Here is a 14524-nt window from a genome sequence, read left to right as displayed (position 1 = left end):
AAAGGATTTTATTAGAATTTTGAGGTTTTTCCAACAGTTTAACATTAAAAATGACTGCAATCATCCAATATATGCTCCAGGAGTGTTTAGTTTCATTTACACAATGACTAATGTTTTCTCTGTCATTTTTACTTTCTACTGCGGGCCAAATTGGATGCTGCAAAGGGCCAGTTTTGGCCCCCGGGTCTTGAGTTTGACACATGCGCTTTACTGTATTTATGTTCTTTGGTTCTCTGGACCTTTTCCCTTCCATTGCAGGCACAAGTTTATTCTGGCTTTGTCATTTCATGGATGTTCACGTTATACAGTATATGTATCGGGGCAGTGTGTGAAAAGTCTGAATCTTACTTAGTGTTGAACTGGGTGTCTTCATAAAAACTCTGGGCACGTTTTGGGTACTTTGGAAAAGATTTCTCTATTCAGTGAAATGGAAATACAGTATATATATTGTTTTGGTAATGGTTGTGTTACAGCAAGCCGTGATGAGCTGCACATCCGCAAAATGAAACTCGACTACCAGGAAGTGAGCCCGTGCGCCAAAGAAGCACAAGCATTGTGGGAGAAAAAACTGACGGCCCCAGGCAGGACGACCGTCCCACAAGACATGGAGGAAATGTTCCGTACCGTCTGCCAAGGTTAGGAGTCTACGTGTCAGCAAATGGAACCACAGTATACAAATGTTATATCATATTGTAATGTGTCTCATTGTGTGTAGGGATTCCAAAGAGTCGACGTGGGGAAGTCTGGTTGCTACTTTGCCAGCAGTACCGGCTACGTCACAGGCAGCCTCAGCGTCCGCAAGCATCAGAAACCTCCTACCAGGATCTGCTGAAGCAGCTGACGGCACAACAACACGCCATCCTGGTAGATTTAGGTGTGCACGTTATAAGAAGTAAAGTGTACCTAAGTGTAGTAAAGTAAGTTAAACGTGGCATGTGAAGAAATGACTGCTAGTAAAGCGTTGTTTTCAGTTCTCTCAGCATCATTTATTGGGTTTCCATTACCCTCGTTAATAAGCAAAATCTAAACAGCGCAATAACAACTGGTGATGGAAAATACGGTGGCTGAGAAGTGCTAAACACATTTACAAATACCACAACAATTATACATTTCTGAGCAAAACACTAACAAATTTACAATTTTGAAAGCAAATGTACAAAAATAGCTAAAAAATAAATAAATAGCAAAACACTGAATTTTACCTATGCTGTAAAGGAATAATATATAATAATAACAACTAGAATATCTACATTTCCTGAAAAAAATGCAAGTGAGGATGCAGGCGCTGGCCCGCGTTGCACTGCATTAGCTTATCATTTGCATTAGCACTATCTAGCATTAGCATTTGCTTAGCAATTGCATTAACCTAGCATCAACATTAACATTAGCATTAAAATTGACCCAGTATTAGCTTTAACATAGCATTATCATTAGCCTAGCAATAGCGATAACCTAGCATTAACATCCATCCATCCATCCATTTTCAAACCCACTTGTTCCTGTTTTTTCAGGGTCGCGGGGGTCTGCTGGTGCCAATCTCCGGCTCTCATTGGGTGCTTGGCGGGAGTACACCCTGGACAGGGCGCCAGTTAGCATTAACATAAACATAGCAATAGAATTAGCCTAGCATTAGCCGTACATTAACATTGACCTAGCATTAGCTTTAACCTAGCAATAGCATTAGTTTTAACCTAGCAATAGCATTAGCCTAACATTAGCCTAGTAATAACAATAACTTAGCATTAGCCTAGCATTAGCATTATCCTAGTAATAGCAATAGCATTAACATTAACTGCTCTATTTATATTCTAGTTTCCAATGTTGTCCTTGTTTTTTGTTTTCATTCATGTACCCCCTATGACAATTTGTGGTGCACCCGTACCCCACTTTGGGACCCTAGGCTGTAGACCAATCCAGATGAAATAAATCCAATTTCATTGTAACCTGAACTATCTGATTGGATTAAGTAATTCTAAGTGATATCAGTTTTCATGTAACTGTACCTATTGTTGTTAATAGGTTTGTAGAGAGCTGTATTTGATTATATTTCTCTTGCTGATAAAAAAAAAAAGTAGTTAAGCTAAAATACAGTGCTATCATTCACTTATGAACACGTTTTGTGCTTGTGTACATAATCAAATATTTAATCAACAGAATCCTGTAGGAACGGAGGATGTAATCATCTGAGTAATGAGATTTATTGTTGCGATGTTCTTGATAAAAGTGTGTTTTTTTGTAATTAATAAAAGGAGTTCCCACTGGAAAAGGGATATTCCTTGAAATGAACTTTGCATGTAATTTAGCTGTTTCCCCTTTTCCTCAGGGCGGACTTTCCCCACTCATCAGTACTTCTCAGCACAGCTGGGTGCTGGTCAGCTTTCTCTCTACAACCTTCTCAAAGCCTACTCTCTGTTAGATACAGAGGTACACACTCTTCACCCTCTGCACAATGCTGCAACGTCATGCTGCGAGGATCATTGTGTAACAGGCGTTATCAAAATGTGTTCTGTGTTTTTGTCTCCCTGTAGGTCGGCTACTGTCAGGGTATCAGCTTCGTGGCTGGAGTTCTGTTGCTCCACATGAGCGAAGAACAAGCATTTGATATGTTGAAGTTCTTGATGTATGACCTCGGTATCAGGCGTCAGTACAGACCTGATATGGTGTCTTTGCAGGTCAGTACTGGATAGTAGGGGTGGGAAAAAATATCAATTATATTATGATATATCACCTTTTATTATGACAATATTAAAAATAGATATTCCTCCCCAGAATCTTTTATTTGAAATAATTTTTTAATTATTAATTTAATTTTTTTAGCATGTCTGCACATGTGGTCATAGGTTGTTCAGTTAAAATTTGAAAAAGTAGTAGTAGGGGTGGGAAGAATATCAATTATATCGTGATATATTGCATTTTTTATGACAATATTAAAAATTTATATTTCTCCCCAGAATATTGTATTTTAAATAATTTTTTAATTCATTATTTTAGTAATTGTTTTTAGCATGTCTGTTGTCAAAGGTCGTAAAGTTGAAATAAAAAAATGTATATAGTAGTAGGGTGGCAAAAAATATATAAATTATGATATATTGCATTTTTTAGGACAATATTAAACATTTACGTTTCTACCCAGAATCCATTTTCATTTCTTCATTTTTTTAGAAATCTTTGAATCTTTTTTAATTTAATTTAATTTTAAAATGACCGACTGACTGACTTGCGATGCGCTTTGTTTTTTTTAAACAATGACTCACATACTGTTTCTAGAAGTCTATGATTTAACTTTTGTTTTTGGGTAAGGGAAATAAGGAAATTAAAATTATGATAATCATTACTATCAACCAATCAGAATCACAGTATAAATGTAATTGCCACACAAATATTGTGATATAATCGAACTGGGACAAAAGCTTATCGTCCCAGCCCTAACGGGTAGTGTGTGTGTAATACTGTGAGTGTCCTACAGTTTGGTGTCACTTTGAATAAATGGTTATTGCTGTATTTATAAAATGTTATTAAACTGAGATTAAGATAAAACAAACATGTAAAAAAATATTATGATAACGTACTCTGCAAACACGATCATAGCAATGAATAAGTTGAATATACAAATCTTTTTTAAATCTACATAAATGAGTTACAGCAATAAAATGTATGTACAGGTTTTTGTGTGCGCCTGTAGGATGGCAGCCACATCATAAACGCTTTCCATGTTCATTTTCAGTCCTTTTTGAATGATGTGTTTTGGCATGCAGACTGTATCAAAGACCATTCCTCATATTTAGGTAACCATCCACAGCGTGACTGGACAATTTTCTGATTTTATAATAATTATTTTAAATGTACCACTGACGGATACGCTATCCTCATTTCTAGCTCCACCTCATTTTTTATGCATTAATTGATTTATAGTTTTACCCTAACGTCCACTCTCACCCAGGTTATTAACCACAGTGAATATTGTGTACCTTGAGAAAATCCACACACACATCAAAGAGAACAAAGTTTTTGACATGCCTTTGATTTAGGACAAAAAAGTTAGTTTGAGATTTTCTCATATTTTTACTTTTACACAGTAATAGTGCCAGCAAGTTCATTTTGTCTTCTTTTTTTAAATAATATGTTACGGTTGAATTTATTCCGACAACCTTTTTCAGAAAATATGCTTTGAAATGTACTTTGATCTCCAGATCAGGAGATCAAAGGCAATTTCCTGTAAAAAAGTTGCCTGAATAAATGAAACCTTAACATTTTACTTTTACAAAGTAATCCATCTACTTTCTTCTGCGTGCACTGTGAAGCCACCTGCGGATTCATTATTTGGCAACGGCAAACATTTGTTAAATGTCTCCACCTCTTTGTCAAACCACACCTGCTCGGTTCATCCTTGTTAAATATCAGCTGACCCCACTCTAGTTAAAGCATCAGCAGGCATGCTAATGTTTAATCCACATCAGGTAACTCTTTAGCCAAGCACATGCCTCCTGTTCCTTCTCCGCTGCTTTCTTCTAATTCATCCTGAAGCTCACAACGACAGGAGTAGTACCGGTACGTGGAGGTGGTTCGCTACGAGGAAGTCCTTGCATTACTCGTGTTGTCTTTAACTGTGAGGAAATTGTAAAAGTGTCAACGTGAGTCTAACATGAGCTGGTGCTAACTTCTGCTTTTCCTTTCTGTGTGCAGTGCGGTTCAGTGTAACATACGAGTTAGTACAGCTCATCAAATGCATGCTGGAACAGGTTGCTGTAATAGTTCAGGAGCTCTGTGTTTGGATTAAGAAAGACTGCGTTTATGCACAATCACTCTTAGAGTTAGATGCAAGTGGACCAGTTTAGTTTCACACATCTTGCGATCTGTTCACGTGTGTGTGTGTGTGCTCTTTGTGTCCTCCCAGATTCAGATGTACCAGCTCTCCAGGCTGTTGCACGACTACCACCGAGATCTGTACAATCACTTTGAGGAGCACGAGATCTGCCCGAGCCTCTACGCAGCGCCCTGGTTCCTCACTCTCTTTGCCTCACAATTCCCCCTCGGCTTCGTCTCCCGCATCTTTGGTGCATATTTACACTGCTATAATCACTGCTCTCACTAAACACTCTTGTGCACAATTTTTGTATTCAGCACTACTGAAATAACTGAAGGGACTTGTGTCGCTTTGTCCAGATTTTGTACTCGTTCAGGGCACTGAGGTGATCTTCAAAGTGGCTCTTTGTTTGCTGAGTAGCCAGGAAAGGGAGATAGTGGAGTGTGACAGCTTTGAGAGCATTGTTGACTACCTGAAAACGACTCTACCCACCCTCACTCACGCACAGATGGAGCAGACCATCACTAAGGTAATGTGTGAGAGAGAGAAGTAGCATGAAATACAATCCTGGGTCAGAAAAACACAGTACTGGGTAATCCGTACTCTTTACCATCATTGCACAAAGCCACTTTTTTTTTTTTTTTTTAACATTAAATGTGTGCCATCACTCACTGACCTGTAATGTGTCCATCCCCAGACAGGGTTGTGGTCAGTTACATTTTTCAATTACAATTACGTCTTCAATTATCCATGTTCAATTACAACTAAACTATGATAACGGTGAGCAGCATTTTTTCCCAATTAAAATTAAAATTATTATTTTCCCCCTGAAAGTCAATTACAATTACTTTCTCAATTACTAAAGTTCAAATTCAATTAATCACAAATAACCCCATAAAATGTATCCTTTCTCTTGTGTTAGCGTTCTGTTAGCGTCTCTTATGATAACAAGTCGGTTTTGAATTAATTCAGCTATAAATTCACAAAAAATATTATCCATCATTTAATTTGTTTTTCATCTCTTGGTTACCTTGGTAGTCTTCATGATCCATAAAAATATTGGTATTAATGTCTTTAGCTTGGGCGCCTGAGCCTTTTTTTCTCCCAGTATACCCCTCAATTTCAATTCATTTAAAAAAAAAGTTGGGAAAAGTTGATCTGAAACATATTTTAGTAATTGTTAACTGCGTATGTGTAAGCCATAGAACTCTAACATGGTTCCCCAGTTGTATTTTTATAGAATTTCGACGCCTATTACAATTACAAAGTCAATCATCTGAACTCAATTACAATTGTGATTGTCCCCAGGTGATGGAGATGGATATATCCAAGCAGCTGCAGGCGTATGAAGTCGAGTACCACGTCCTGCAGGATGAGATGTTCGAGGCGGGCCCTCCTCCTGACGACTCTGAGCGACTTGATAAACTGGAGAAGACAAACGTGCAGCTGAAGAAGCAGAATATGGATCTGCTGGAAAAGCTTCAGGTAAAATTATAGCTGATGCGCAGCAATGGTCAGGGCCAGGCTATTTCAGCCATAAATGGAAATGTTGCAGTAGCTGATGTTTAAACTCACAATCTTCAACACCAAGAAACATCAACTGATCTAATTAGCACATGGAAATGTCTAGTGATGCACTGAAACTCCGGCCACTGAAAATTTTCGGCCGACACAAGCTGACCGAATAATGCAGCGTTCACACCGGATGTGTCACCAGATGCAAAATCTTTCCTGTGTGGCAGTGCGGTCCGAGCCGCATGTCAAGTGCGTTGGCCGTGCGAGCGCGCTCCCGATTTTACGCATAGCCGCACATTCGCAAGAGTTGAAAATATTGAACTCCTGCGACTGTTTCGCATGACAAAAGCCAATCAGAATCTTTGTTGACGATGACGATGATGTCAGACCATCAACCATGGAGTAGAAGATGTGTGTGACCACCTGGAGCTGTGTGACATGGCCTTTATAACCGGGACCGGACTAGGAAGGATTTGGGGTGGAGGAGAATCAGCGAGGAGGTGGTAGTAGCAGGTAAAAGTTCTCTCTGTAGTTTTCATCTTTGAAAGTCGGCACTGAGCTAGGATAGCATTAGCTGCTAATCAGAGCAGCTTTTTTCACTGGTGGTTTATGTTTGTGGGAGGAGAAAAAGGCGCGCAGCTCCTCGCTTCAGCAGGCAGTGAAACTCACCAAGTTGAATATGTCGCTGGTGGGCGGGGCTTCGCTTCAGACGCGCATATGAAACGAATGGGGACATTTTTTGCGCACAAGAAATGCTCCACGCTACAATCATATCACACAGAACATGCTTGGTTAATGTACTTTGTGTTTCAATGAGAGAACATACAGTATTTAATTTGACTCTCTTCCAGCAGCCCAGTCAGTTATCGGTCTGTACAACATTATTTAATGTATGAGTGGGGTCAAGTTAACCATTTTATTTTTTCTTATATTGTTCATTCTTGGAATATCAGTGCTAAATAAATATTTCAATATTTTTAATTGATTTATTCTTTGAAACATTAATTTATACAATTGCAATGTTTTAATTTTAGTGAGTTTAGTACACATTTACATACATAAATGCAATGCTGGCACTAATGATTTATATAATAATTTATTTCAGTTTTTGGCCTTGGTTTTGTCGTTATCGGTTTTGGCCAAGAATTTTCATTTCTGTGCATCCCTAGAAATGTAACATGTATCATCACTACTTGACTAAGCCAGTCACCTGTGTATAAGATAGCAGCTGTTAATGAGTCAAAAATCCAAAATTGTATCTAAACAGCATGGCGATGTTGGTCATTTGTTTTTAACAATGGTTTATTGGCTCCACAAGTGAAAATACATTGACTTTGATTGTTGGCATAAGTATGGAAGCCCGTTTCCGCCGCTAAAAAAGATAAAAAATCACCAAGGAAAGTCTTAATTATGAGTTAGAAAGTCATAATTATGAGTTAGAAAAGTCATAATTTTGAGTTAGTAAAGTCATAATTATGAGATAGAAACATTTTTGGTACATTCATCTGTACCCATGGCACTGACCAGAAATCTCCATATGTTGTTCAGTAATCCATGCTACTTCAGCCACATCAGTGTTATCCTTTAGATGCCAGAGCCGTTTTTTGCTTAGTATCTTTTCAAGGGTGCGTTTACTCAGCGTATTTCTATGTGAATTTGCAAGCAAACAAAGTATTTCATCATTTGTAAAGCCTAAAGTCTAAAGTAGTCTTCGATAGTCTTATCAGCCATCTCTGTGTCAGCTACTCACCACATGAACAAGCTGCTGTAAATGTGTTTAAGTATCTCATAATTATGACTTTTTTTCTCATAATTATGACTTTCTATCTCATAATTATGATTTTCTTTCTCATAATTATGACTTTCTATCTCATAATTATGACCTTCTATCTCATAATTATGATTTTCTTTCTCATAATTATGACTTTGTTTCTCATAATTATGACTTTGTTTCCCTTAATTATGGCTTTCCTTGGTGATTTTTTATTATTTTTTTTGTGGCGGAAACGGGCTTCCATACATAAGAGAGAAATTCATAATGCTTTAAAACATTTCGTTTTTGAGATGAAATTCTGATATTTTTCTCAAACATCATCAACAATGTCATTTTTGAGGCACTGTCAAAAATCTGTGTTTATCATTTTTGTTGGACATTCTGAAAATGTGGTGTCACAAGTTTGGTGTCAATTGAGTGTCAATACATTTGACAGTTTTTGCACACAAAAAAAAAAAAAAAGAGTTTATTTGCAATAGATTTACATGCACAAGCGTTAGGGCTACATTTTAGTGAAAGTTGCAAGTTCATAGCACATTTGGTTGATTTGTTGTGAATTTTAAAATCATTACCCTTTAGAGTGTAACGATTTGTTTTAGCATCACCTTTAGGACTATTGGCTTGTTTTTGCAGCTCAAGAAATCTGGCATAGGACTGGAGCTTTGTGCAAAATTTGGTGATTTTTTTTTTTTATGCACGTAGGAAATATGATTTCCATAAAAGAAGAATAAGAAAGAGGTTTGCTTATTTGAATGGCCCTGTATTCCCCGCCCACTCTACTTATAATAAGCAGGACTACCTGCGGCAGATGAATACATTTCACCAGCCAATCAGGATTGGCGTAATGAGATAGGGCTTCTGAGATATGACACGGAGGTGTATATCTCATAGTGACACATCTCACTCATATCACTCAGAGAATGTATATGTAAATAACCTATAGTTTTTGCAGATGAAGCAATCTGGCATTAGGCTGGAGCTTTGTGAAAAATGTGGGGATTTTTTTTTTTATGATTTCCACAAAAGAAGAATAAGAAAGAAGAACATGAGGGATGACAATAGGCTGCCCGGCCTTTGGGTGTTCATTCCTTGCATTTCCTCAAACCACCCGTAGATGGCGACAAAACATAAATATAAAACTCAATGATTGAAAGTTGTTTGTAAGAGCTGATTCACGTCACAAAGCTGTTCTCATATCTGTTATTGTATCAAACAAAACTTAATTTACTATTAAATTTATTCTTTAAAAAAACAAAATTCTGCATGTATATTAATACTACTGGACTGCTTTCTGTCTTGCTATCTGTGTGTGTATATACTAAATTACAACATCTGTGTCCTCCAGGCTGCACGGCAGAAGATCCAGACACTGGAAACCAACGTTGAGAGCTTCCTTTCTCGGGAAAGCAAACTGAAGCACATGATTCGCTCTCTGGAGCAGGAGAGAGCAGCTTACCAGAGGACGGTTGAACGCATGCGCTCGTGCCTTCCCTCTGACGCCCTGACAGATGTGGAGATGACCCAGATCAAAACGGGACCCAACGGGAAAGCCAAAACCCCAGCCAAAAAACTCTGATGGCCACAGCTGAATGTGGACCGAGCTTCAGCATGTTGTTGTGCTACCGGGTGATGTCTGGATGGTAAATGAGCTGATTGTAAAGAAAACTTTACAGAGGATATTTTTCAGCTTTATTAGCAGCAACACTTGTCCCATAGTCTACCGAGCTGCTGTTTGTCTCATGTGTTCACACTGTGATTAAGAAGCAATACTTTTTCCCTTTATTCACATTTTTAGATTTTCTTCATCGGCTTCTTTTGAAAGCAATGCCTTTGCCTGGGTGGGTTGCAGCAGCTTTCAGTAGCAACACAGTGATATTGACAAACAGTGGTTTGGACCTCAGGGTCAACTTATCTGAACTCCTGTCTGAGGACTTGGCTTTAGTATTTTCTTCTATTTCCTTTTTTTTTTTTTTTAAAGAATATTGTGATATTCATTTCACCACAGAGCATTATAAGTAAAGTGCTACATACAGTAACTGCCTTCACACGCTGTTCAGCACTTGCTGCCTTTAAGGAGGAGGTGATTTTTTTAAACAGGATATAAGGTTGTATGGTTTGTCAGTTTCCTGTGTGACTGACCGCGGTGTCACCTTGTTTTGAAAATCATTTTCTAAACACTCAGGCAGAGTTTGACTGTGCTTCAGGCATATGAAAAGTCCAAAAATACACTTGATTTAGTCTAAGATTCATGTAAATAGTACATAAATGTGTTGAAATCAAAATGTACCTATTTGGATACCTGGCTTTGATTCCTTAGCAAGAAGCCTTCCTGTGACATATCTGTGGGGTGTTTGCATGTTCTCCCCACTTGTTTGGGTTTCCTCTGAGTACTTCAGCTTTTTTCCACAATCCCAAAACATGAGATTGATTAATTGGAGGGGCTGAAGTTGTCTGTGTGAATGGTTGTCTCTATTTGAGGGCCTGTGACAGAGTGGTCTATCCTGCCTTATGCACCAGGGGACCCTTGTGATCCTGCGTGCAGGAAAAAAGTAGTTGAATGGATGAAAGCTTTGTGAAACTTTTTAAAATCTGACAGTGAACACTGGTGTGAACCATCAGCATATGGAATGAGTGATTGGAGTATATAAAGCATCACATTTCAGCATATTTGAAATCAATTTCTTCTTTTTAGGTAATAAATTTACCATTTCTAAAAAATGTTGTGACCTCAATCATTTGCAAGGGCTGTACAAGTTAGCCATCTGTGTGTATTTTCTTTTTTTTTAAATTCTTATTATTCTCTCATTCCCTTGCATACTAAGAAAATATGTATTTTTGTAAAAAGTTATCATAGGTGTGTTCGTGAAACTTAAAGATCCAATATTATGCTATTTTTCACCCATCTCCAATTGTTCTGAGAACCCAAACAACACAGTATTTGAGGATTATTTTCCAAAACTCGCCTGTTTTCTGGAGTTTTAGCCCTCTGAAAAGTCACTTTCAGACCGTTCCTAAAAACAGGCTGTATTTGGGCCTTCGTGCACATGCATGAGTAAGTGTAAACACACGCTGCTCCAGTGTGTTTTTATCACAGCAGCAGGAGAGTAAATCATTAACAGTTGCATTTATTGCATTTAAGATGATAGTCCACTGTTTTGTCATAGAGCTGCGTTGCATTGGGTCATTAGCACGTCAGATCATCCCATAAAAGCGATGCAAGGCAGTATAACGGCTACTAAAAGCGAAACTGATTTGAATGTTTGCGAGGCGCCGCGGGGAAGTAAACTCTCAACAGTCAGCTGTTTCAAACATTCACATGAGCTGCTACAACGCTTTCTTGTCCTCCTCACCTCTTCTGACCACAGAAATAATCCATTTAAGACGATCGTCTATTGTTTAGTCCAACCGCTGCTTCTCATTTGGTCACAAACACGTCAGATCATCCCATAAAGGTGATACGAGGCGGCTCACATTGCTCTTTGTATTAATAATCTGAACGTGAAGATATTAACTAATATCAACCTGCCTCCACTATGTTTGTTTTACCTGTTTTCACAGTAGCAAAACCATTATAAAGTGATATATTTTCATAATTTTGCCCCTTTAATATGCTCAATTACTGGGTTAAAGCAAGATCAGAAAACGGAAAAAAAAACCTTGAGCTGACGAAGTCTTAAAAAGACTTTGAAAACCGATAATAAACAAAAAAAAGTTGAGTGTTGTTTGTGACAAGTTCAACTTAATGTTTGCAGCAAAGTGTTAGGGGAAGCTGAGTCTCTGCAAAGGTAATAAGCACACGTAAGTTCCCTGTGCAGTGATTAAGCTCTTCTCCTGATACATGGTCATAAATATATACTGTATATGTGCAGAGATGCTGTGCCATAAAGTGGCAGACGTACAGTTTACACCAGTTCAACGAGTGTCCCTGGCTCTTTTCTAACTTTTGTTCAATACCATTTCCATGTCTGACTCATCATCATCCAGAAAGCGCTTTCAGAAAGTCATTCTCACGTCATGTAGGAGAAAAAAAAACGAGAATCTTTCTGACACTCTGTTATTGCTCTTTGTGAGTGTCAACTTCATTCAGAGCACCTGTCGACTTCCTTATATTACATAAATCAAACATGACGGCAAAATACCAGTTTTTATTTTACATGATGAAGGAACTTACATAAGCTTTAAATAGATTAGTGAAGTCATCGGCCGTGTGGTCATTTTAAAAGCTTCTGAACAATGTAATCCAGTTGTAAACCTATATTCAGGCTCTATTTACATTAGCATGTGAGTATCTTAGAGATGAAAAAGTTCACCAAAGATGTTATTTTTCTACCTATAAATAGAAATTAGTCCCCTCCACTTTATTAACTTTGATTAAAAAAAAAAAAAAAACTATTTCATTTATAGTGCACAGAGGTTTTCTATCAGTGCTGTGCATTGTTGCAGATTCTTCGTCAAAAAAAAAGAGAAACTATGGTTTTCTCATTGCTACACACTGCTATTTTGTTTCCTGTGCCAAAAGTTTTTAAAAGCAAAGCTGATTCTGAATGCTATTTTTTGCTGTTTGTGATGTAAATTGTCTCGTATCGATATGTTCTTATCATCAGACTGTCAACATGAGGGCTGAGCTATAAGCAAAGAAACATCAATAATTAAATAAACCCTACCTTGCCTTTCTTTTTTGTCCGCTCATGTCACGATGTTTCAGGAAGAACTCATAAAGGAATCATGGTTTCAGTCTATGTCAAGGCCTTTAGCTGAATGTGAATAGAATATTGAGTTAAAATCCTAAAGTGAGCTCAGGCAGTTTTCGTTAAAAGTCTGTTTCAAGGTCTTTCAGTAGGTTTTCGTTCACTGTACTGTACAGTCAAAGTGAAGTACGGGAAGCAAGACGACAAAATACAGTTTATTTTGTTGTTCAAGCTAACTAATGAACACCCAAGCCAAGGTTGGGGTCAATTACAATTACGTCTTCAATTGTCCGTGTTCAATTACAACTCTATTCCGATTTGGTGTGAGCGTTTGAGCCTTTTTTCGGTCAGTATAGCCCTAATTTTAAAATTTTTTTTTAACATGGTTAAGTGATCCTTGAGAACTGACTTGTTTGGGAAAACTTGATATAAAACATAATTTAATAACTGTTCACTATGTATGTGTAAGCCATAGAACTGTAACATGGTTCCTCTGTTTTGTGTTTAATTTGATTGTAATTTTAAATAGGATTTCCATGCCAATTATATTTACAGTCAATTATCTGAACTCAATTACAATTCAATTGTGATTACAACAGCAACATATGTTTTGAATTACAATTACACTTACGTCATATTTGTATTTCATTATCAATTACATGATTACAATTATAATTGACCCCAAAGCCTATTTAAAACCCTACTGAAGTACAGAGAAACACTAAACTCTCTGATCTGATCAAAATATGAGGGAAAAATGAGGCATTTGTAAGAGGAATACAATAATTCAGTTGTACATTTCAACTTGTCTTGCTGTTCAACAAAATCCTAATACCTTTATTAGATTATGGGATAGTGACAGGAATATTTGACACATTTAACACGGCTAAGGAAGCCGCAGAAGTCCATAAATGTCCACAGTAATTCATCAACGTTTTTTGCAACCGATTCAAGAAAAACATGTACGAGATTATGCACACACTGCTTCGTGTTTGACACTGACCGACTGGGCCTGTGTTTTAACTTCAACAACTGCAAAAAGGAAGAAAAATACACTGTAGCTTTTATCTTTTTATCCAAAGCAGTCTCAAGTGTTTATTTGTAGAAGTGTGTTTGGCACCTACAGCCAAGTGTATAGTTTTAGGTCAGCAGATTGCAAACCTTATCCATCCAAAAAAGAAAATAAAAGAAAGACCAGATTTAATCAGTCTTAACATCGAACAGAAATATGTCTTTTCAGCCCTTTGTTTAATGTGTAGTTTGAGAGAGAGTCATCCTCAGCCAAGGAGGGGCTTTGAAAGATAGCAGCCGTAAAACCAGGCATTGTTTTCCTAGGAGGGTCTTACCCAGAAAGGGCTGCTGAGTGTTGCTCTGATCAGCTTCTGCCAAGCCTGGAGCTTGTCACACATAAGACACACAAATGACCGCCAACCAGGAGCCTATTGCTCGCTAAACAAAAGGGGCCACATTCCTGGTGTATTCCCACACGAGGACACATCCTGCAGCAGGGGAAAGAGTGGGAAACTGAAAGTCCACTGGGAATTGGCCCGAAACGACACTTCCTCTGCCGAAAGTCTTATCTGCTCTGTTTGTGTTTGGCTTTTTTTTTTTTTTTTTCTTCTCCTCTCCATTTTCACTGTCTTTATCCCTCAATCCATGTCCACCTCCCACTTTGCGTCCCACTCCCTTCATCCCTCCCATTGGATTTGAGGAGCTTTGTATCAAGCTTTGGTGTGGTGATTA

The 14524-nt window shown here is 37.8% G+C and overlaps 1 protein-coding gene across 6 annotated transcripts in view; it reads left to right on the top strand.

Moving 5' to 3' along the window:
• Positions 1-12643, top strand: part of tbc1d4 (TBC1 domain family, member 4) — a 41817-nt gene extending 29174 nt beyond the window's left edge. For 4 of the 6 annotated variants that reach the window (XM_028435399.1, XM_028435401.1, XM_028435400.1 and 1 more), the window contains 8 exons: positions 474-635; positions 716-874; positions 2324-2424; positions 2529-2672; positions 4895-5054; positions 5164-5333; positions 6113-6289; positions 9439-10811. In XM_028435399.1, coding sequence (XP_028291200.1) covers positions 474-635; positions 716-874; positions 2324-2424; positions 2529-2672; positions 4895-5054; positions 5164-5333; positions 6113-6289; positions 9439-9669 — 1304 coding nt within the window. In that variant the 3' untranslated portion in view covers positions 9670-10811. Of the gene's footprint in view, positions 1-473; positions 636-715; positions 875-2323; positions 2425-2528; positions 2673-4186; positions 4549-4894; positions 5055-5163; positions 5334-6112; positions 6290-9438 lie in introns of those variants that run through there. The other 2 variants (XM_028435403.1, XM_028435404.1) reach the window with 2 other exon arrangements.
• The last annotated feature ends 1881 nt before the right edge of the window (positions 12644-14524 follow it).

Source organism: Gouania willdenowi, chromosome 21 (assembly GCF_900634775.1).
Source record: "Gouania willdenowi chromosome 21, fGouWil2.1, whole genome shotgun sequence".
NCBI classification, from domain to species: Eukaryota; Metazoa; Chordata; class Actinopteri; order Blenniiformes; family Gobiesocidae; genus Gouania; species Gouania willdenowi.
The sequence above is the reverse complement of the archived record's forward strand: the minus strand, read 5'-3'. Positions and strand labels throughout refer to the sequence as shown.